Raw genomic sequence first — 24,124 nt, 5'->3', positions numbered from 1 at the left:
TCACGGCTCTCAGTTATCACACAATGACTCTCAAACCTTCCCAAATCATGTCTATTTATTCTGAATGTAACGGTTCCCTCTACCTGATGTTTCTGGTACTGCATGGAGATGTCATTTATCTGTTTGCCATCCGTTCTGTCCATATTTACCAACAAAGGAGTAGGGAACATTATTCAACTTTTGTCACTCTTGTAGATTTAATGGTACATATTTAAGGGATTAACAGCTTGTAGCATGTGAAGGGTGTTAGATGTACACCATGATATCCTTGGGTATGGTTTTTTCTTTTTCTTATGAAGTCATGAAATCTAAGCCACAAGGTCCTGGTCTGGTTAGACAGAGTAATGGAAAACTCTATAATGCAACTCTATAAATTAAAAAAAACAAAAAACAAAGCATACACACTCAGTATTGCAAACTGTTTATTTGTAGTAAATGGAAAGTGTGCCATTCAGTGAGAGAGGGAGAAAGAGGGCTGGGTAGTTGGGGACGGTTGATGTCTTTGGTCCATACTCTGGTGGAGGGGACTTTGATAAATCAGTGGGAAAAGAGAAAAAGGCACTTGAGTTTACAGTTGTCTCAGAAAGGTTTTTGAGAAGATGGACAAAGGGTTTACTGGAAGAAATTAATGAACTTTATGTTTTAACCTCCATTAGGCCTAATATGAATATCACATACAAAATGCCCTATGTGAGCACAAATTATATACCTACATATATGTATATACAGTAAGGAAACAAATAAAGGATTGAAAAAAAAAAGAATGTGAATTGTTTGATTTATCCCAGTGGGAATTCTTTACAGGCAGAGGAAAAGAAGGAAAAAAAAACAGGCAGAAAAGTTGCACAGGACGATAGTTTCTTTGGCGATAACTTAATATCCCTACAGTTAGGAATGTAAAACAAAGGGTGGTTGAAGGAAGGCAAACAACTTTGCAGATGAGATAATTAATGAATTGTTTAGCATTTGTCCTGCAGCTTTAAATCACTTCATACCGCAGCCCGTCGATGAGCTGGCTCAGATTTTGGTACAACTTCAGTCTATACAGATCTTTGTGATGATATAACCCCCCTACCAGCTGTGCATGCACTTAAAAGGAAACATTTTGGGAAATGCGCTCGCCGTCTTATGGAGTGTCCAGCAAGTTTGGATGAGAAGAGCAATTGCCTATCTGAACAGGGTTAGCTTTGCTTAGCATAGGCCAGTCTGGCTTTATCCAGCTGTAACACAATGCACCTAATCAGCACATCCGACGCCCATAAATCACATTAAATGTTTTGAAGATTTTTTTTTTTTTTAATTTACATGTGACTATTTTGCAGGGTCAGGCTGCGTGCCAGAGAACCATATTCAAAAGGGGTGAATTTGTTCCCGAATTAAAGATTTACAACATTTGTAAAAAACAATAACTTTAGATTCATAACTTTACTGCATTTAACGATTCTAGTTTGTTACTTTACACAGCTGCAATAGGATAGCTCACAAGCAGTGTGACAGATGCATCCAGTGACTCTGTTATTGCAGCTCTATGCAGCTGTGACTTCTGTTATTGAGGTGCTTAGCAGACAATTTAGTTACATTGGAAATGAAAAGTTTTTTACTGTAGTCTAGGATGGATACAAGTAAAAATAAAACAAACCCCCCCCCCCAAAACAATAAAACCCAAACCACAACAAAAGAAAAAAAACACAAAAAAAACCCAAAAACAAACCACAACACCTGAGAGCTGCTTTTAAACAGACGGGTGGTTCATTACTGCCCTCCTGAGACCAGAAAACTGGAAACACTCATTGCAACTACTGCTGCTGCACAGGGCCACAGTTGCAGTGGTTGTTTATTTTTCCACCCAGTGGTCCCAAGGAGCAAGAATGGAAATATCATTGAAAAGACACAGAAGCAACCTTAATGCTGTAATAAAAGTAAAAAAAAAGAAAAAAAGAAGCACCTGGCATGAAAAGCAAAAACTGCTAGTTTTTTCTCTTTCTGAAGCAGCTGTCTTAAAAGAAAAAAAATGTTAGGAGGGAAAACAAAACAACAACAAAAAAAACCCACAATCTGGGCCCGTTTAATGTGAAAGGAATCTACCCAATTCCTGGCTTGATGCCAGACCAAGCTAACTCATTGTTCCAGATAGTTTTGTCTTACTGTAACAAGCTAAAAGCTCATTTCCCATAACGCTAAATCATCCTTTCAAGACAAGCTAGAAAACATTTACCAAAGTTCAGAAACCAGTTTGCATTCTTTTCTACACAAATACTCACTAATTTAACTACGTAAAGAGTGTTAATCTCAATGGGGCAGGAAAAAAAAGCTCCATATGCCCAGAAACTCTTTTAAGAACCAAAAACCCCCCTTTAAAAAAAAAAAAAAAAAAAATCTGCTCAAAGGAAGACAATATGTTATGAAGAAGATGCAGCAATAATGTAACAACCGATTTTCCACTACAGCCTTTCATATGTACATTAACTACAGGATTATAAGAGGAGGAATCACCAGGGGGTCCATGTCCCAAACTAAGAGCCCACTGTGAGAGAACGACTTCGAAACGGGTAGTGTCGAAGGATGAGCGACGAGGTACTCGCCAGCCTTTTGTTCACAAACTGGACACTACGATGAGATTGAGCCCCAACAGCAGCAGCTACTTGGCAGGGAAAAAAAAAAAAAAAAAAAAAGATCTAAGAAATCAATACAACCCTCTAATGCATTCATCAGTTTACTCAATTTTACTTCCATAGATGCACAGAGTGGACATAAAAAGAAGAGCCAACTGACGCTAGATATCGACATATCAGCCAATAACCCCCCCCCACACACACACAAAATATGGGATCTACTGAAATTGAAAATACAGGGGTCATTATTAAGTTTCCAGTAATGTATTTCACAAACTAGGTCGTAACTTAATGTGGAGACACTTCTCGACTCCACACCTCCATCTTCTCCGTGGTGCAGCAGGCACTGCTGAGAGTTTTGTAAACAATGGAGTCACACTGCTGGACAAACTTTTAATTCTAGTACCCCAAGCATCTTTTTTCTGCATTATGTTGTTTAAAAAAAAAAAAAAAAAAAAAAAAGAGTTTCTGTATCACACAGCATACATGCCAATATCCATAAATCAGTGAATGGCTGATATCTATATCAGTCAGGCAGGAGAAGGGGAAGAATAGATCCTACACTTTGTTTTTGCACATATTCATAAATCACATATCTGCTCTATGAGTACCGTCTGTTTACAAAGCCATCATGATGCAGACATCCATGTTTCTAGAAAGGCAAATGTGAAGTCTGTGACTAAAGGCAAGCACGACATTAATATGCCATTCGTGTGCATATAACAAGAAAAACACAAAGAACAAACGGCCTGTGAATAAATGTTCAGAACTATGAAAAAGCATGTGCACCACAAAGGACTTTTCCTTTGTTGAGAGTTTTTACATATTTAACATTATTCTACAAAAGGTAATGAGCCCTCTTTGTTATAAAACAATGGACAGCTAGCTAAGAAAAAACAAAAAACAGCACACATGATAACTCCGGCGGCCAGTGGGAGGGCGATACATCACTGCCTTAGGCAATATTAAAAAGGAGTAGTTTGACATTTGACCCTGGGATAGGCACTTATCACCTCCATGCAGTCAGATGAGGAGGTAGATAACACACTTGTGCTTACATTAAATAAGGAACTACAAGCAGCAGCCAATCAGTTCAGCATTAAAGCCAGAAATGAGTAACAGCTAGCCTCAAACTTAACCCCCCAGAAAAATCCCAGTTTTGTGCAAAACCCCAGAAAAGATTGTGTGAATTAGTGAATTTAGAGGTGCAGTTTGCCACATTAAGACAGCCAACGCAGTTACTCTCCTTCTGCAGCCTTCACACCAAGCTAATCTAATCAGCTGCCAGATTCATATTTAGTGTACACGTGTGTTAATCTACTTATGCAACTCAGAGCAAAGAGTGAGGGAAAGCGCACTGACAAATGTTAAACTACTCCTTTCAAAAGGGTAACCATCTGTGTCCACAGTGTTACTCTTAATACAGCCAAGTCCTAGCGTTAACAAGTTCCCTACAGTTTGTAGCAGCCGTACAAAAAGCTCTGGATTACAGTTTGATATGTCTCTTTTTTCTTTACCTTGCAATGATTAATGACAGTTTGTAGTGTTGATTGCATGTCTACTCTTCAGAAGTCCCAGCTAATGCTAGAACTGCTTTTACACTTTCACAACGCTTTCCGTGGTGAAGGCATTGAAATGGTTCTGGGAGACAAGCAGAATAATAAGATCTGAGGTTCGAATCAGAGAGCTGACAAAGCCACAGTAAAAATAGAAAAAGTACTAAGAGTTCAACTTCAATAGTGCACAAATTGTTGCAGGTAATCATGTCAGTCTCTGGCAGTCTGCTTTAACTGCTAAAACTAATATCAGAGACTGACAATAGCATGACAGTAAGATCTCTCAAAAGGGGCCTAAAGATAGAAACTGTTAACCGTCATCAGGAGCGAGAAAAGAAAGAGGAAGAGCGATTATAGAACAGTGAGCGCTTTTCAAGTTTGAAGGATGAATTGATTGATGTGGCGAGGCGGCACTACAGCTCAACTGACAGAAATATGTAAACTTGTATTCTATTCTTCATTAAAAGGAGTTAGTAGGTGGGGAGGAGGTGAAGGGTTGGGGAAGGGTATGTGGAGAGAAGGAGGAGTTCAAGGGTTAGTTGATGGGTTTGATTGAGCTTGTGATTTTTTGTTTTTTTTAAAATGTCAAGGACCATGTGTTCGTGGAACCCTTTGGGGAAGCCCATTGTGAGAGGGTCGGTCTTGGTTGTGAGAGGATGTGGAGGAATGCGAGGGACCTCTTGAGTTGTTAGAGTGCTGTGATGTAGGCCCAGAGGAGGCACCATCATTCTGATGGCGGTGGTTTGCACGACCAGCGTTCCTGTCATTGTAGGAACCACCGTTATACCGCTGACCACCTGTGTGATAACCTTGTCCGTGGAAGGTACGCCTGTTTCCTTGGAAAATCTGAGGGGGAGAGTTTAAAGTTTGTCAGTGAAGTAAACCAGCATTTGGTCTAATGTCTGACAAACTACAGCTTTCCAGCTGACCTGTTTGGCTGGTGGAGGACGGGTTTCACTTGGGTGGTTGCTCTGGATCTGGGTAGGAGCAGGCGTCTCCGGCAGGGTGGGGCTGGCGACAGAAGATGATGTGGAGCTACAGCGGGATCGGTTTGAGTAGCCTGTACGTGGGTGGTAAACTGTGAGAAAATCGACATAGTGAGTCAACACTCAGCGGAAACCTCTGGGGCTCAAAGATGAAGCAAATGCAGAAGTGCCAAAATCTACATTTCCTCTAATGGTTACTTAAAACTAAGTCAATGGCAGCATCAAAAAACACATTTACACCCTGTTATAGAAACTATTTGGGATCTATTAATAGTTTTCCTTTTGAAAAGATATTTAAAGTGACTCATTTTTTTCTAACTGTTGAGACTTACATTTACAGGTGTGTCTTAAAACAGGAAATTGCAGCTAATAGGCCTCACCTATGCCAGTGACAGTCACTGAACTGGACCACTCCACTGTGTTTGTTTTTTGGAGTACTTTAATGCCTTATCTAATTATTAATATGGCTTGCTGTGAGGTTTTTAAAAAAAACAAAAAAAAAAAACCCTCCCACAAGTTTATGCCTTAATTTTGGTGAGTGAAATTCTAGTATTTATATTTCTGTAACACTAATGAACATCGAACATCATGAATGATCTGTCCCAGTGCATTGCACTTGTACAGTTTATGAATACAACTTGTTAACAAAGCTTTTACAAGCCTTAGTCATCAGTCACAGAGGCATGAATGGTCAGTGACCCCAAGTGACCACTGCTTACTAGGGAAAGAAAAGTGCATTCTTAACAAATTAGAGAGTGGTTACCAATTGGTGAAAACAGTTGCAAAGAGGAGGCTTCACCAGAAATCTGGTTACTATGATTTCGGTTGCTAGTAGATTGCCATGATGGATTTCCAGCTTGTCTGCAAACGTTGTAAACTTTTCACTGAGCTGTAGTAAAACTTGGAAAAAGTGCAATGTGATTAAAGAAACAGCAGCATTCACCTTCAAAGTAAAAGTTCTGCCTTATCTCCAAACTAGACGTTTCATAAGGAGAAACCTTTGCTTTTCTCTGGGGAGAACATTCAGCTGTTGCACTTCTTAAAGTTTCACTACCACTTGGTGAGTAGTTGTAGAGCATTTTACAGACGTTATACAAATTACAAAAAACTGCAATTTGCACAGTGAAACTGCAACAAACTGCTAGCAACCAAAGTGGTCACGAGGTGGTTTCAGTGCAGCACCTCTTTCTGACTAATTTCACCCACCAACAGCAACCACTTGCCAGCAAGTTAGGCAATACGTTTCCTAGTTACCAGAGGTTGTCAGGTGGTCACCATCTGGTCTTGCACAGGCCTGTGTGACTGGGCTCTAAGGTGACAACTTAACACTGTACCAATGGTCTAAATATGGCAAATTCTGACAGCACAAAACACGGCAGTAGCAAAAACACCAAGTTGAGTCTTCAAAAGGTGAAATCCAAAACCTGTACGTGAAGTCATGGTGTCTACGTCCCTCTGTTAAATATAGGCTATGGTCAAAAATGGTAAACCAAGCAACCTTTCTCACCAAGCAGAAAAAAAGTGTGCTAATTGCATAAAATAAAGTGTTAAAAACTTGTTTTAGACAGATCTACATTAGAGGCATTCTCAGAACCTTAAATAGCATGAAATCACAATTTTTGGGTTAAGATTTTAGAGTCAGATAAGACTGCTTAAAGAGTGCTCTGATTAGCACAGTCACGGTCAAAATACAAATAAACCAAATGTCTGACATGATGGGACAGCAGCTTCTGCAGACCGGTCCGAGTATGCAGAGACCAAGAAAGAAAAAAAGAACACGCACAAACCTCTTTCTCCCTCATAACAGCCAACTTGACATCCTCCTCTTCAGAGGTTAATTAATAAACAGAGCTGCTAACAATATTATCAAAGCTTCCTTATTGCTCCACTATAGTTTCCAACCATAAAAATAGCGCTCTGCTCATTCAGTACTGCATGCTTGCCATATCATAATAATTACTGCTTTAGTCATTTCTAGCCTGCTGGTCTTGTATTTTGTGATTTAAGGAAAGGTGTGTCCCAGTCGAGCGTGAGGCATAGCTGAACACAGGTCAGTAAGAGAAATAAATGAGATGACTTTGATACTGTACCTGATCCAAACCCTGCAATGCTCGTCTTCAGCGGTTCAAGATCAAATGTAAATCTTAGAGCTTTTCCAAGGTCCTCATCGTATTTACGCTCGCTCACAAAGTGCTGCAAATAAAAACATAAATAAATAAAAGTCAGGGAAAAAACCCACCCACGTTGTGTCTCAAAATTTGTTGTTTTCATCTCTACTTTTGTAAGCATAAGTAGGAGAATCTGCCTTGAGTTGTAGATTAATTAAAAATAAACACCAATTTCCCATTCAGTCGGTTATGAAATAAAACACCACTTTGATGCTGAAAGACAGCATCAAAGTGGAGCAGCTGTGCTGTGCAGGTACCTTGATGTCTGCACGCAGTTCAGTCAGCTGCTCCTCTGACATGGATGCCGACTTATCTGTCAGCCGCCGGAGCTCCTCGGCTCTCTTCTGCCGGGCGTCCAAGATCATCACTGAAACGTAGCAGCAAAAATATGAACAGATGTGAAAGAATTTAAGGAGGGTTTTTATTATGCAGTCAAATGTCTGCCTGTATTATGTCTTCCACACATTTAAGCAAAAGTTTAAAAACAGAGCTGCACCTAAAGTGATTCTGAGCTGTTAAACTCTAAACTTTAAATTAGGAGGAACATTTCAGTTAGTCAGTCCAAAGTTGGCTGCATTAGCGCTCACTGTGAGACACGTCCAGCAGCCAATTTGGAAATTTGGCAGACAAAATAAGTCTGAGGCCACCCACTACTTTAAAAACTGTGCCTTCTCTTAAAGACAAACTGTCCTGTGTGTTAGGAAGCAAAGACAAGACAGAATTTCCTTTCTTCAAAAAGTAAAAATACATTCAAAATCGACCCTCTTCTTTTGCTTAAGTTTAAAATAAAGAGGTCTCGTAATCTTTCAGTTTCATCTAAATACTCATCACTCCGTCAGTTTGTGAAATGCAGCCAATCAAAAGAACAGCATCTTAAAGAGGAAGGGATGGGAACTAAAACAGGTTGTTTCAGGTAATGATAACCTGAGAGACAGCACCAGGGCCCAGTATAAGACAAAAGGGATGATAATGAACAATGACTCATCCAAAGCTGCTCTACTAGAATCAAAGAACAAAATATGAAGCTCAAACTAGAATAATGGGTTGCCCTGCAGAAATATGCAATTGGTCCCCAGTTCAAAGAAAATGACAAAGATTTCAGTTGAGGGCCCATTATGATGGCTGCCAACTGTGACCTCACCACAACCCTGACTCCATTCATACTGGTGCTGAGGTATGGCAGTATTCACCTGCAATACTGTCTTTAACAATAGGCGTCACCACTCGCATCTCCACTCACTCTACATAAACGCTGGTCTAAATCTCTGAGCTTCTGCACTAATACAGCTTCTTATTTGATCAACTGTTCCCTTTATCGGTCACCACAACGGACCATCTGCGCACATCCCACCCCCAGCATTCTCTTCTGTGAGAAAAATAACATACCTCTGAAGACATGTCATCTCTTCATATCTTCACCAAACACAAAATTTCTCAGTACAGTCTCTTTTTCTATTGTTTGGCAGCTCCATATTGAACATCCTTTCCCCCCCAATATATCTATTATCCCTCCTCTGAACATGCTTAAACTATCTTAGCCTTGCTTTTCTAATTTTCTCTCTAAACTGCTCAATCTGCCCAACCTGGTGGTCACCATCAGTGAAAATCTTACACGCTGCCACTGGTTAGTGCTATCAGCAGGTGTTCACTACCATCTTGTTAACATTCTCCTTCACTTTCTGCTATACTTCTGTCACAAATCACCTCTGACATTCTTCTCCACCTACTCCATCCAGTCCACCCTGTTCATTGCTTTGAATGACTAGTACAGGTACTTAAACTTGTCCACCTCTGCTCATTGTATCTTAACTACATCTAATAACTTTCATTTCTCTTTTCTCCAAAGCATAGGCTGAAAACACATACCCACACCTCTCCAGGCTCTCTTCCACCTCCACCTCACCAGCTTTCTTTAGATCCAAAAAGACAGTGCAAACATTGCATCTGCAGTGGCCTTTCTCAGGATGAAGCCATACTGCTCCTTGTTAATTGTCACTAGCCTACTTAATCTAGCTTCAAAAATTCCTTCCCACATCTCTGTGGTATGGCTCACCAGTTTTATCCCTCTGTAGTTATTACTGTTCTGCACATCACCCTTGTTCTTGAAAATCAGTACCAGTACAGTTCCATTCCTCAGGCATGCTCTCACTCTCCAAGATTCTGTTAACCTACTTAATACTACTACTACTAATATCATCATCATCTACTAACTCCATAGCCCCTTTCTCCTAAATATCTCCATGCCTCCACAGGTATATTGCCTGATCCAGCTTTCTTTCCACTCATCGTCATCTTCTTGGCTGTCCTCACTTCATTCTCATCTGAACTCCCTTACCCAACTTTCCTCCATCATTTTCTTCATTCAGAAGGTCTTCAAAGTCCTTCCATCTTCTCAACATAGTCTGCTCACTTGTTAGCACATTTCAATCTCTATCCTTAATCACTTTAACCTTTCCCAATCCTTTCTAGCTTGCTCTCGCTACTTAGTCAATTGATACAAGTCTTTTCCTCTCCTTCCTTAGTGTCCAATCACGGCTGTAAAAGCAACAATCATACACCTGTGTTTTCAACAAGCACATGACATGTCCCACTCAGACTAATCTTAAAGAGGACATCTGAAGTACCCACTGGTCCTTAGCACTACTGATACAGTCCCACAGCCAGGAAAGAGGTTTAACAAATACTTATTTTTTTCTCTATTTGAAACATATAATCTAAAATAAATATACATATATATTATCAGTTGTATCACTTTCTCCTGAAGGAAGAGATTCTTAGAGTAAAGTAACTTTTGAGAAAACCTGGCTTTTGTAACATCGGATGAGGACTAGAGTTTCTTTGCTTTTCTCTCAATTCAACACACGCCTTGCACAAAGACAGCATTGAGTCTCCCTTGACACCTGACACTATTCACTTTTTCCAGGCCTGGAACACACAACACTCTACACTGAGAGGACAGAATAAGAGAGAATGGCCTAGTTGTACAAATATGAGGCCTACATTGTACGTACACACGCACGCACGTACGCACGCTCTAGGTGTATCAGGACCTTAAGGCAACACTGCAGTTTAGAAGAAACTGGGACTTGCTGTTCCATAAGATTTCTTTTACAACCTCCAGAAGTGATTTAGGTCAGAGTCTTGGGGCCTTTGAGTCAGGTGATCATATCATGAGAAGAACACAAGCAGCTGCAGGGTGGTATGTGACAAGCATACTGGAAAATACAATACTTACTGGCATCAGCTTTCACTTTGTCCATTTCTGCCAGCAGAGTCACCTCTCTGTCCATTAAACTAGAAAAATAAAGAAAAGAGGGTAAACTTTCTAGAATCTTCTCTAAAACAAGATTTGCATGCCGACTTTGCACTAATATTGCAGCAAAATACCAATATGGTTAAACAATAAGACCACTGGGGACAGCAGACTTCTGCCAAGGCTGAAAATTCCTCCACACCATGCACAAATTAAGCCAGAAGGATATTGGAATATTGATTAGTTTAATATTTTAAGAACATCAATAATGATTATTTTTATCACTTTAATTCAGCATACATTTATAGAGACACCAAAGGAAATGCACAATTTTGACTCCTCTCATGGTGAAGAATAGTTTCCAAAATTCCTGGATCCAGACTCCAAAAGTTGATTACTTCTAAACTGGACAAAGCTCCACCTCTGAGAAAATATCCATGTAAATCTGTTCATGACTGAGTAATCTTGCTAGACAACAAATAACCCGAACCTGAGAACACAACTGCTGGCATAAACGCTTCAGTCTTGATGGGATAACACATTTACTGGAGTTTGAGCTTTACACTCAGGACATCTCGCTCCGTTCTCTGTAGCATTACAGAGTCAGCCGTTACGTAGATGGCCATCTTGTATGCCTCAAAGGTTGCTGTGAGATACTAACGAGAATTAAACTACACCCATGGCAAACTTTGAGTGTCTGAGTAATGATGATAGATGGTATCATCATTACTCATAATAAAACGCACAAAGCAAATATGGAAATTAAAATTCTTGTCCACACTTGTAAATCTAATTATACCGCTTCAGTTTTGTTTCTCAGCTGATGGTTGTTCACAGATTACAAATAAAAGAAAGCCACAATGTAGCTTTTCTTTCTAAAAAGCTGAAATACGACACAGCGGTGCTTATCATCCATTTTCGACAATAACCAACTACCTGCTTTTGTACCGGCTGCCTCAATACAATCTTCTAGTTTACTGACAATAAAACAAAATTTTTTTTCATGAGTGTTTCACAGAAGTGGAAGTCTTAGGCATGGAATTGAAGTAAGAGCCTCTTAAGAGTTGTAGGTGTTGAACAATAACAAACTGATCTGTCTTTTATCTTTGTAAAAGTGAATAACTGTTAAAAGTTTTATAAGTCAGTGGCAGCAGTGGTCTGGAGCCAAGAGTGGAGCTGAATGGATATCCTCACAGTCAACCACAGCATCAGGTTTCAGCTTTTGAAAGATGAACAATGGCTGCGCTCTATGAGAATTTATAAGGAATACACTTTATCAACGTGCAAATGTTTCAGTTAATCTTTTTGCTTTGCCGAGTTAGACCTAATAACCTGAGGTTTTGTAGACGATACTCTGTAATTGCCAGCTTGGACTAAACCCAGATAATCTTCAACCAATTAGTTATTAGTGAGCTCATAATCTACTGCCAGCTACTTCAGCATTTACTAAAGTCTCATGAGAATGATCACGACAGTCATCTTATCCAGATGAATTATTAGGGGCTTAACGGGCATGGATTTTTCTTCTTGCTCAGACCAGCAGTACCTATGAAGTTTGTAAGCCATTTAAAGAACACCCTAAAGTAGACAAACCACTAAAACTGGACAATTAAACTGGTTTGTAAATCCAGTTAACATGAACTGTATGCCTAATGTGAAAAAAAAAAAATAATAATTCAACTGCAAGTGTAAATCCAGGGATTAAAGACAAATTACTACAATGAAATAATATGTAAAATATTTAGTTTGTTATTATCTTTAATAAAGTGTTCTAAATCAGTCTTTTTTTCTGCACACACCAGAGGCTCTATGAAAGCAATCCAAGGTTCAACACATGGACCTCTTTTACTATTATGCAAAGTTGCACCACCAAGAAGGACAAAGGTAACTGAGCAGCACCTATAAAAATGCAATAATGTCTGAACTGCTTTAGTGAACATGCAACACAAATCTGAGAAATCAAATTGGAACAAAGATCTATTTTTACATTCTTCTTTGCTTTTCTGAAACAATTTTCTTCTTAATGCATCTCTCGTCACGGTCTATTTAGACTCAAAGATTCTAAATTATTTCAGGGTTGTCTTACGAATATAGAGGCTTGTTGACACTGTCACAGGAGTGACAATTATTTCCTGATTTCTTTCTACTCACTTACTTTAAAAAAAAAAACCCAACAAAAAACCCCACTGTGGGTCCTGTTTAGCAAGACAAAGTTTAAAGAAGCTCACACAAAATTAAAAGCAGTGTTTTTACAACTTCAGACATTAATTTTAGATCAAACTACCTGAGACATCTGTAGAGACCTGCAGACTAGCTTCATGATTTTATGTTATTTGGAAGTAGTGTTTATAAATATACTATTAACAGCACAGAATATTGTCAATATAATATCAATATACTTTTTGATTGTTAAATGAAAAAACAATTTTACTTCAACATCAACTGTATGACAACAGGCAGATTTAAAATGAATTCCCATACCAGCTCTGTAGTTCAGCAAATGTCTGCTTCATCCTCTTTACTGAGGAGTCCATCTCCTCCTTGACCACCATCCTGTAGCGAGTCAGTGATGCAGTACATCTCTGCAGGTCCTTCACAGAGCGATCAATGTTGGAAGCTGAGAAGGAGAGAATAAGGAAAAGTTAAGCAAGAGTTTTGGGGCTATGACACATTTGTTTTCATGTTACCTTTGCCCTTGGTTGTGAGGCACAAAGAAACAATATGGATAGAATAAAATGGGCTTCTGGAAATAAGAGCCATGTCTAACCCATCTTCTTTACTCCTGATGATCCTTGCTCATCTGTGTTAGATGCTAATGAGGCAGGGGGATGATGTGAATTTGAGTTTGGCCTTTGTCGTGACTTATTGCCTCTGGGAGCCTGGTGATTTCTTCCTCCTGGCTGAGAGGTGGGACTTGGAGCACTACCTTGACTTTCTGCTTCTGCACCTGTGAGAAAACAAAGTACTTGTCAGGACACAAAGTAAATAATTATAAAACTACCCTCATGTGAAGAAGCAGAATCTATTAGGGACAAGGTTCTTGGTATTTTCTATTTGTAGTACGCTTGTAGCACTTGCTGCACTGGTTTCTGACAGCATTTGAGCATGCTTTGGTTGCATGCAACTCTTATGAAGGGAAATGAGGGATGGCATTCACCAAAGCACACTGAAAGACCTCTGGATATAATTTGATTAAGAATTCTCTCTTTAAGATTTATTTGCATTTGTACCAACGACCAGCACACGGAAACAGTCAAATGGGCCTGAAGAGCTTGTGGCTAAATCATAAATAAAATAAAATAGCAAGTTGCCCACTCAGGCTAAGTCAGCAGACCATGTGGTTCACTTTAAAAGTTAACTCCCCCCACAAAAAAACTGCCTAGTCACACATTTCAGGAGGACATTTTTAAACCACTAAGATTACAAGTACACACTTCCCCACTGAACTTTGATTTTGAATAGATAACACCAAATTAATTTCTTCAAGTTAAGTAATAAATAACTCTTTACCAGCATGTAGCAACAGGCTCTGCTCTAATCTAAGTTTCATTGATAAAAATCTAATGAGACTTTCACACTGTGTCCTTGGCTCACTTAAGGTAACCTTCCTGCAGTTAAGTCATATAACAAAAATATTTGTCCAGGAACAGATTTACTTTAAAGGGTCAAATAAGGTTCAGGTTGTAAGAGCAGCAATTTGCATGGCCATAAATTACTCTGTCCATCCATCACATTTTAGCCGAACAGTTGCATTTACCGGTGGTTTCGGATGTAGCAGGTTCAGAGTCCAGCTCGGCTGCATCCAGGGAGGCAGAGTCCAAGTGTTCACTCAGCGAATCAAGAGACTCTCCGTCCATTACTGAGCCGTTGGCATGAAAGCCATTCAGCTCGTCCTTGCCCTCTTCGGGCGATGTGGCCTCAGGTGGAGCAGGTTCTGCTGGGGCTTCTGGCTGAGGTTTGGGCTTCTTTTTCTTCTTGGGCTGAACAGTAGGATATCAGTGTTAGCCTTCTTTTTTTTTTTTTTTATCATCTTTTTAGTATCAGTGCAGTGATATCAACTAATTCAGTGCATGCAGAAAAGAGAAAGCTTTGATTTAAATGAAAATTAAGCTTTTGGCAGAAGAATTTACTAAACAAATCCATGCATTTTAGAACCAATGAGAGCAGATTAAAATGTCATCAATGATTTGAAACTAAATCTTTTACTAAGAAACAGTGACATAAATATGCCAACTCAACAAAGAGATGTTTAAGACGTAGGCTTTGTGGTTCTCACCTTCTTTTTTCCAGTGACATTCCACTCCTTCAGGATCTCAGCTGCACTGCCTGCGGTGTAAACCAAACAATGATGACGAAGGTACACGCTGACACATGGCAGATTGAAAATCTTGTAATACCATCTGAACATATGAATGCCTCGAGGCGTTGTTTAGACACGGCTAACTAAGGAAACAAAAGAGTAGTCTGACGTAGAGACACAACGCTCCTTTGCTATAATTAAACCTGCCAAACCAAAGGCATGCAAATGATACGCAACTACAGAATGCAAAGCATGGCAGGCATGATGGTGAAAACAATTTAAGGTTAAAGACAAAAAAAAAAAAAAAAAAAAAAAAAGTTCAGTGTACATGTTAACATGTACACTGTAATTACAGGACAGTTCAAAGAAATCATTAAAGGCACAGAATTACAGTGAAATTCATGCCCACGACCTGTGTATGTAAACACAACTCTACTTGTGGAGTGAGTGAAGTAAGCTCCATTAAATACCAAATTACAAATTCACTTTTACAGAAATATCCAGTCACACAACATCACAGTAACTTTCAGAGATTTGGTGTCCTCATACCTTCTAAAAAAGCCTGCACGGCCTTATCGACGCAGTTCTCAAAATGCTGTAACACCAGCACAATCTCATTGTTGCTTTTGTTGGGGACAACCGCCCTGACAGCACTGATCTGTGAAGCATAGTGAACATTAGCACTGACAAGCATAAGGGCCCTCAAACATTTACTGAAAATACACTTTAAGTAAGAAGTGGCTGTAGGACATGAATGCATACTCTTAATAATACACTAATAATGTAGAAATATACAAAGCTTTCATTTTGGTCAGTGAAAGAATGACACTCCATGGCAACTTTAGTCAATACAACTGTTCGACTGGTTCGAAAATTCGACTGTTAATGGAACTATATAATCAGACAAGCATATGATGCATGTAGACAAGGTCAAGACAACCTTTTGAAGTTTAAGCTGAGCATCAGAATGAGGAAGAAAGGTGACTTAGGAGAAGTGTGGTGAATGGTTCCTGAAATCATCTGAAACTGGTTTCTTCAACGTGACAATTAGTTCACTGCACTCAAAAAGCCTCCACAGTCAGCATAACGCAATCATGGATCTAAATCTAAACAAACACCAGAATCTGTCTGATGCCATCATGCTGATATGGACCAAAACCTGTAAGGAATGTTTCCAGCACCTTGCTGAACCAATACCACAAAGAATTAAAGTAGGGACTACCAAGTGGCCAGTGAGTGTATCTATCGGACGCTTTAATGAAATATTTTTGCTTTTCACCATTTAATTTAACAAAAATGTAAAATAATTTTTGGGATCCTATATAAAACTCCCCAGAACTGTTAAATTATAGTTTAACAGCTTTAAAGATGCTTCCTGGCATGGGATTAAGTGATACATACCTATATAGCTCTCATTTTTAAAGATAAGATATCTGTTAAGCTGGTGAATCTGATTTTTGCTCTACTTCAACATAAATCATGCTCTGACAATTTGCCCTCTCATGTTTACTGTCGCCAAAAAGCTACTTTCCAGGAACCTGCTGTACACATCTCACAGTAAATGAAACTGAATGTCAAGCTTTAGAAGCGTCCAACTTTGGCAGCAGATAAGAATCCAATGGTTAGAGATGGGAATAGAGAACTAGTTTGAGATAGTACAATCCATCAAAATCATGCCTCCAATGTTATCAGTTCTATTTATCAATGCTGACATGCTATTTTTGATCTACTGCAAGACAGTGACGTCAAGCTCATAGCACTGACTCACATGCAGGTCTACAGATATCTGTTTACTCAGGTATTTGCATTTTGTTTCAGTTGAGCTTTTATGCAGTGTACATTATCTTTAAATTAATATAAAGCTCATAACTGTGTTCAATTATTGTGCCGATTTTTGCTGAAGAAAGAAAAAAAAGACGCAATTTCAGCAATTTAAAACCTCGTGTAATCTCTTGAATGTATTTTGTGATTCTTCTATAATTTCATTCTAATCTTAATTCCATCTACAGCCATATCCACAAATGAGAACAAATATTTTGCAATTTGATGTTTCAGATTAAGGCCTCCAAAAAAAAAAAAAAGAAAAAAAAAAAGAAAAAAAAAAAAAAAAAAAAAAAAAAGAAACAAAAAGGAAAAAAAAAAGAAAGAAAATTGCAGCACTACTCCTGAGGAGTGTGTAAATTTCTTACCTTCTCCTTCATCCTCTCAGCCGTTCCACCCTGGGACATGACCATTTTTGAACGGGTATCAAACACCACTCCGGATGTATCTGGAAAAATATAGTAGAAACTCAACTGCATTGTCCATTTAACCCTTCAATTGTACTTGCAAACCTCTGTAGAGCATCATTTGCAAAACAAAACCACCAGCAGACATCTTTAGAGATTTCCTGGAAAAAAAACAAAAAAAACAAAAAAAAAAAAACAAAGTTGCTGGCCACCTTTATAAATATACTAATCAGGTTACAGCAGCAGAATTATTATTGTGAAACAGACATGTGACGTAACATGTTAATCTACATGATAAAAAACAAAATATTTACATATGAAATTGAGAAAATAGATTTTGCTTCCTGTATGCAAATAAACAAATATGAAAAATGAAGATGCCAGCCTCACAGGACTGTGGAGGTGGAACGATGTGTTATTTAAGCACAACTACTTCAGATACAAGCACAAAGGAAGTGCTTAAAAAAAAGAAAAAAGAAGACTTCATCACATCTGTGCCTGAACTGTCTGGAACACGGATCTCATTTTAATGACTAATAACCAATGATAGCATCCAAAAAGACATTCTTTCAAGAAGGAAAAACTTCAGAGTTTCTTCTAGCAGGAGGAGAATAAATCTGGCTCACTGAGACAAGCAGCTGAGTCAAGGTAAAATGAGATCTCTTCCTGTAAGGTCAGATGACACTAATCTTTAAAATGATAAACAAAAGGCCTTCAGCTGAATGCGAAGAGTCAGAGTGAAGTCCACAGTTAATCTCTAGCCATTGAAAGACACAAGAGGGAGGAAACTGCTGAGCCCTTGTAAAAGTTGTTTTTCTCATGCATGGAAGTAGGTTAATGTCACTGTAAATATCCACAGCTCCAATTCGCTGTAAAAGTACAGCCATCTGCACGTACTTTCAGGACAACTCCATTAGATTCTAGCTGAAAACAATCATGCATACATTTATTTGTTGAATAATTTATTGCTGTGACCCATCTGTAACTCAATTCTTGTGCACCATATAGAGATACAGTATTGTGCAAAAGTATTGCACCATCCTTCGTGTCCCTTTTGCTAGGGAAATGGACATAGCAATTCGTTGAAACGGGTACATGGAAATGCAGTATAAAGGCTATATCGTATTGAGAGAAAGTCAGCACTAGCATGACCACCTTTATTGTGTAACACAGTCTGAACTCTTTTAGAGAAGGTTTGTTTTTGTTTTTTTAAGTCATCTTCAGGAATAGTTCTCCAGGCTTCATGAAAGACAAAGCTCTTGTCTGGATGTTGTGATCAATTCTCTATCAAATAGATTCCACACTGCTTCAATAATGTTGAGGTCTGGGGTTGTTTTTGTATCCAGGTATCCTTTTTACAGCATTAACAACATCTTTGATCATTGTGTTGCTGAAGAATGAAGCTACTACCAATCAGATGCTTTCCAGACGGCATCGTATGACGTTTCAAAAACTGATTGTACTTTTCTGCATTCGTAAGTCCAATTTTGAAAAGGTCCCCAACACCACTGGCTGAAATGTAGCCCCAAAACGTTACAGAACCTCAATTGTGTTTTACAGATGGCTAATGATGATTATTTGAACCAAAACTTTCAAATTTGAATTCATCAGTCTATAAGACGTGTAATTTGCTATACATCAGCTGTTTCTCTGCCATTTTCCTTCCTTAAGAATGGCTTCTTAACAGCCACCCTTTTACTGAGACCATTTCTGTCGTTGACACTGTTCATCTGCTGTAGATAGATTTTTTTTAATGCCTCCCAGTTCTTTTGACATCTGCTTCTCAAGTTTCCTCATTTTCAAAAGAAAAAAAAATATATTTTAAAAGAAGAACACTCCTGAGATATGCCAAGGTTTAAGCTAATAGCACAAAATCACCTCGGTGGTGAAAAAAAACATCTTAAATGTGTTATCCTTGGCATTTTTCAAGGACTGAACTAAACAATGGGAACAAATGATGTGCTTTTGCAACAGGCTGCTAGTAAAAAAAAGTTCCTAAAGATGCAATATAAAATTGGTTCTTTGCAAACCTTTTCTGGTATATGTGGACACAACACTGGTTCCTCCTTTCAGATAAGCACCTTTTAATGCTTGATTCATATGACAGTGTTAAGTGGCTTGAAAAACAAACACATCATTCCTCTGAAAATTGTCAGGTAGAAAGACTTAACTGAAAACGGGTGAAAAAGCAGTCATTGTCCAAAGAAAAAGTTTGAAAGACCTTCAGAAAACCTGGAGAGCTATTCCTGAAAACCACTTTAAAATAAATAACAAAGTCTGGTTCCTTGGAAGAAAACTATAAAGATATGTGATTAAATCAAGAACTTTCCAAGTACTTTACAATAAATTACATTACATATTTTGTCTTAACCCTTACCTTTTTGGCTGTTTTTCTTTGCCATGTTGTCACACAGAAGTATCCAAGAAAATCTCTGCTGTGTATACTCCTTCAAATATATTCAAGCTGATGCAGAGCTAACAGGTCCAAATGTGACAAAACTTTCAGTTGGAGTTGCTTTCGGTAGGGAAGAGCTCAATGAAGCTCAGAGCTGGCAGAAGGGTTGGAAGAACAAGGTTCAGATCCAGACCGTCACCATTCAGTCAAAGATTTAAGTTTTCCCCTTTTCTCTACCCTCACTAAATCTGTGGAATGAAAGAAAAAGAACAACTCAGAACTAGTGATAAAGAAGTGGTTTCGTGTCAGTATCTAAATGTTGGAATAATAAAATACATTAAAAAAAATAAAAGGAAACCCCAACTGTGGTCATGCTGTACCAAGTAAAAATGCAGATACCACCATTCCCTTTTCGATGATTTGAGAAAAAAAAAAGAAAAGAAAAAAAAAAAAAAGAATGCAAACTAAATCCATTTCCTCTGGCTATGAAATATGAATGAAAAACAGATTTCAATAAATTGTCTGTCTGGCGGAGAGTCCTCAAGAAAAATAAATAAATAAATAAATAAATAAAAATCTGCAGTTCATATTGTCCTTGGCAGAAAAGCTGCATATAGTTGGGAAGAAAAGTTTAGCAGGGTTTCAGATTAACACATTTTTAGGGGTATTTCCTTTTTCTCGGTTGTCTACAGGAGTGGTGGGTGATAATGCTGTGCTGGCAATGGTGTTGCAGTGTGCAGCGTTTGATTGGGCTGGTGACAACTGTGTGCAAATATCTGAAAGTGTATTTAAAAAAAAAAAAAAAATTGTGTGTGTGATTTAAAACTACTTTGAATATTCTAAGTTTTCTGGCAGTCTCTATGACAGCTACACTGGGTCTGAAGTCTAAAATGACTTTTTTCTCCTTTTCTTTTTTAAAATACCTTTGGACACTTTTACAACTTATTTTCTTTACTGGAAATTAAACAGGAAGAATAAGAGTCGGTGATGTCAGAAATTACATAAGGTTTGGTTTTGGTATAATGACATGGGTTCTTAATTTAGACAAAACTACCGAAAGTACAATTTTGCAATTTCTTCATTGTGGGAAAAAAAAAAAAAAAGCATCTGCAAATCCCTATTACACTCTTGGAAATTTTACAGCTTGATTACTAAGCAACAATTTGCTTAGTAATCAATATAGCAGACACATTCTCTTGCCCGTCTCACTGCTGCTTTATGTGAACTTTATTTAATTATGCCCACTCTAGCCTTAAAATTGCTTCAGTCAGACCTCCAGTAGTCTGGATCCAGTTTTATGGACCAGCTATTTGTAGCTTATAGGTTTCCCTTTCTGATCCTGGTTCACCAGAAACGGAAACTTAAAAGGCTGTAGAAGCCAACACCCTCTTGATTAGGACTTGGCATGCCATAGTCCCAGTTCCACCACACCTTTACAGACGTCAAACTCACATATACACGCACGATCAACAAGTGACACTGCACAAGCCACTCATGCAAAGGCACCGAGATGTACTGTGTTTATCAAGAGGGATGGTTCTCCAGCGTTCAAGAATGCCAGGTGCACTCCTGTTGAGTGATGCCATTAAGAAGAAAATGCCAACACAGCACTCATGACGTAAAAAAGTTTGGGCTTCAAGGAAGGTACATGCGTGTGTGGCAGATTTAAGAGGAAAAGCACTGATAAACAACACACACACAATCCAATCACCAGGTAGTTTTGTTTTTTTATTTTTTATTCTTTGCTGTAATTTAATCTCTGTTGAATTGCTGCCAGAGAAGCCAGTGATCGCTAGGTTCACAGTTAATTAAACCTGTCGGGCATGACTAGAAAACCTAGACTACCTCCTTTAATTATAAGACGTTAAGTGTAGCTGGCTAATCAGGGAGAGAGATATAAATACCCCCTCATCCGTTGCTGCATCTTAACTAGCATCTTGCATTATATTCCAGCTCAAAGCCTGAGTAATAAGGATCGCTACAGAAGCGGAAAGGCTTCCCCACAACCCCCCAAAACATCCCAATCTTTTGTGAAAGGACCTTCACGACAAAGATCGGCCATAAAAAAAAAACCCGAACTTCGCGTTTATTGTAGCGGAACGATCCGCTCAATTCAGCCTGTTATGTAATGTCACTGTTTTATTTGTTCGCTTTTAATGAATATCTACGCATTTTTGCAAACTCTTGACTGAAAGCAACTTGCACAATGGGGGTCTCGGTCCAGTCTTTCATCAGAGAGCAGCTCACTGCACGTATTTGGCTGAAGTCCGGAGGTTACGTTACCGTTAGCGTGCTAACATTACCTAACGTTTATAGCATCTCTGCAAGGCTCTGCCTCGCTGACCGCAAAAAAAATCTCTGTCGCATTAAATTAGCTCCCCAAAAAACACGGAGAATGTATGCATAGCTAAATACAGCACATCAGACAAACAACCCCTCTCTGGAGGGTCCTCTGGATGCCGCTTTGGCTAACGTTAGCGCGCAGCTAGCAGACCGCTTGGCTTTTATTAGTCGGGTTTGTGCTGTAAGTCTAGCCATCACTCGGCTGCTTAACTTTAGCGTTAAATACTCCGCTGCGGTTAAAGCATGTTTTTTCAGTCTAATAGCACAAAAATATGATCTAAAAATCACGAATACGTACTTGTTGGCGGCAGCAAGTGAACAGTAGCTTCTGGAAACGAGTGTCCGCAGCTCCTACCACCAGCCGTCTTTAATGCCAAGTAGTCTTGCTGTGGGCAATATTTTCCTCGACCAGACTACTTCGGGTTGCCAGATTGGATTGAAAGAACGCCCCTTATAACATTCAAACAGGATGTGAAATGTGCTACAGCATAGTTACTGTAGTTAGGATTGTTTGTATTATTTCGCTTTGCTTTTTTTTTTTTTGCAAGATCGACTAGCTTTCTTAAATTTAGTTTTTGTTCTACAAGAATATTTGGTTTTACTTTTTTATGTAGGATTTCCTTTGTAAATAAAAATGCTGAGTTATTATCTATATTTAGCGAGGTGGTTAGCACTGTTGCCTCACAACAAGAAGGTCCTGAGTTCCACCATCCATCATGTGCCAAGCGCCTTTCTGCGTAGACTGCATGCTTTCTTCGGGTACTCTAGCTCCCCCCCCCCCCTATCCACATACATGCAGTTAGTAGGGTTAGGTTAACGTGAGTGTCTTGCACGACATGCAGAGCAGTCGTGTGGACCCTAAAGACCCTGATATTACAGTCAGACAAAAAAGTATTAACTAGTAGTTAACTCACATGTAGAGTCAACAAACGCACATTTCCTGTGTTTGAACTTTACTCATTTTATGAGTATATATAGTTTCATTGAGTTTACTTTTTCGCTAGTACATTTAGTTTTTAGGTTAGTTTTAGTATATATATATATATATATATATATATATATATATATATATATATATATATATATATATATATATATATAAAATTTATTTTTTTATTTTTTACCGCAATTCTTTTTACAGCTGCATGGAACTGCATTAGTGAATAAACTCATGCATTTTTTGGTTATTATTCAAAATAATTAAGAACAATGCATTTAAGAAAAAGTGCAAAATTCAAAGTGAAACTTTAAAATATTTCAGACTAATTTCCCCCAGTACATTGTAATTACACTCGATGCCCAGGCTTATGTTAAAACAACATAATAAAATAGTAAACAAAATAAATAGAAGAATAATTAAAAGTTTTACAGGCACATCCAGGGTCCTTTCCATCAGTGGATGAAGCAATTCATTGTTACCTGAGCTAATAAATTCCAATTGTGTCTGGCTCTCTAACAGTTACAGAATAATACATAGTGAAATGGTATTTGTGCTGAAAATGAATATTTTTATACTTTGCATGAAAATAACTCAGAACTATTGCAAATTACTTTTCTTTTAATCAACGAAGTGAACAATTGACTAATTTATGGCAGCTCTGCCATACAAATGTTTAATAATCTATCAATGTAATATCAATCTGTTATCGTTTAACAGCTTTTCAAAAGGAGTTATTCTTTTGGTTTAAAAAAGATTAAGTGTACAAGATCGGGCAACAAAAAAACAGCACGAGTACATACTGGAAAGTATAATCTGGATCTTTGTTAGTTCAATAGAGAGAAAATAGAGAAGGTTTTTTTTTTAATCAAATTGATATTGACAGCAATTTCTTCCCCTCTGCTGTTGGACACATGAACAATAACCATATGACTGTTCCCACCACTAACACATGACCCTACGCTGTGTCACTGCATCATTCCATGTTTGGCACTGATCACCACCTGCACTCATGTATATATCTTTCTACGTAGCACTCTTAATTCTTATTCTCATGTATATATCTCATGTATAGCTCATGCACATATCTTTCTACGTAGCACTTTTAATTCTTATCCCTACTTTTATTTTTTCATGTCTATTTAAGTGCTATTTATGACACTATTTAAGTGCTATTTATTACACTATGTTTGCACTGAAGCACCGCAGCAATTTCCTAATGTTGTAAACCTGCTCAACATTTGGCAATAAACCCCTTTCTGATTCTGATTCTGATTCTGATTAGATTTATCTCCAAAGGACAGACTTCCAAAAAATACAGAAAGAAGAAAAAAATAGCATTTGGA

The 24,124-nt window shown here is 38.3% G+C and overlaps 1 protein-coding gene across 2 annotated transcripts; it reads right to left on the bottom strand.

Annotated features, from left to right (window-relative positions):
• Positions 1–415: 415 nt before the first annotated feature.
• On the bottom strand, positions 416–22,262 carry spats2 (spermatogenesis associated serine rich 2). Of its 2 annotated transcripts, XM_086277574.1 has the most exons (13): positions 22,140–22,262; positions 19,481–19,746; positions 17,065–17,144; positions 15,425–15,533; positions 14,852–14,901; positions 14,333–14,555; positions 13,343–13,522; positions 13,057–13,192; positions 10,558–10,616; positions 7,580–7,689; positions 7,245–7,347; positions 5,098–5,246; positions 416–5,014 (listed from the first exon to the last, which is right to left on the bottom strand). In XM_086277574.1, exons 2-13 carry the CDS (start codon positions 19,503–19,505, stop codon positions 4,754–4,756), a joined length of 1,485 nt encoding a protein of 494 aa, XP_086133700.1. In that variant the 5' UTR covers positions 19,506–19,746; positions 22,140–22,262; the 3' UTR covers positions 416–4,753. The 2 variants fall into 2 exon arrangements, with proteins under 2 accessions (XP_086133700.1, XP_086133699.1); XM_086277573.1 differs by lacking the exons at positions 19,481–19,746; positions 22,140–22,262 and having other exon boundaries at positions 17,065–17,175.
• Positions 22,263–24,124: the final 1,862 nt, after the last annotated feature.

The sequence above is a fragment of the Aulonocara sp. 'chitande type north' Nkhata Bay genome, linkage group LG20 (assembly GCF_057382095.1).
Source record: "Aulonocara sp. 'chitande type north' Nkhata Bay isolate Kocher_YH1m ecotype deep benthic linkage group LG20, A_spYH_male_GT1.1, whole genome shotgun sequence".
NCBI classification, from domain to species: Eukaryota; Metazoa; Chordata; class Actinopteri; order Cichliformes; family Cichlidae; genus Aulonocara; species Aulonocara sp. 'chitande type north' Nkhata Bay.
The sequence above is the reverse complement of the archived record's forward strand: the minus strand, read 5'-3'. Positions and strand labels throughout refer to the sequence as shown.

Excerpts from the sequence above, each read along its gene's own strand:
- spats2 (XM_086277573.1), bottom strand. The coding sequence starts at position 17,175 with ATGCAGTTGAGTTTCTACTATATTTTTCCAGATACATCCGGAGTGGTG. Across the intron at positions 15,534-17,064 it reads CTGAGAGGATGAAGGAGAAG|ATCAGTGCTGTCAGGGCGGT; the intron begins GTAAGAAATTTA and ends TATGCTTCACAG. Across the intron at positions 10,617-13,056 it reads TTTGCTGAACTACAGAGCTG|TTTAATGGACAGAGAGGTGA; the intron begins GTATGGGAATTC and ends TTATTTTTCTAG.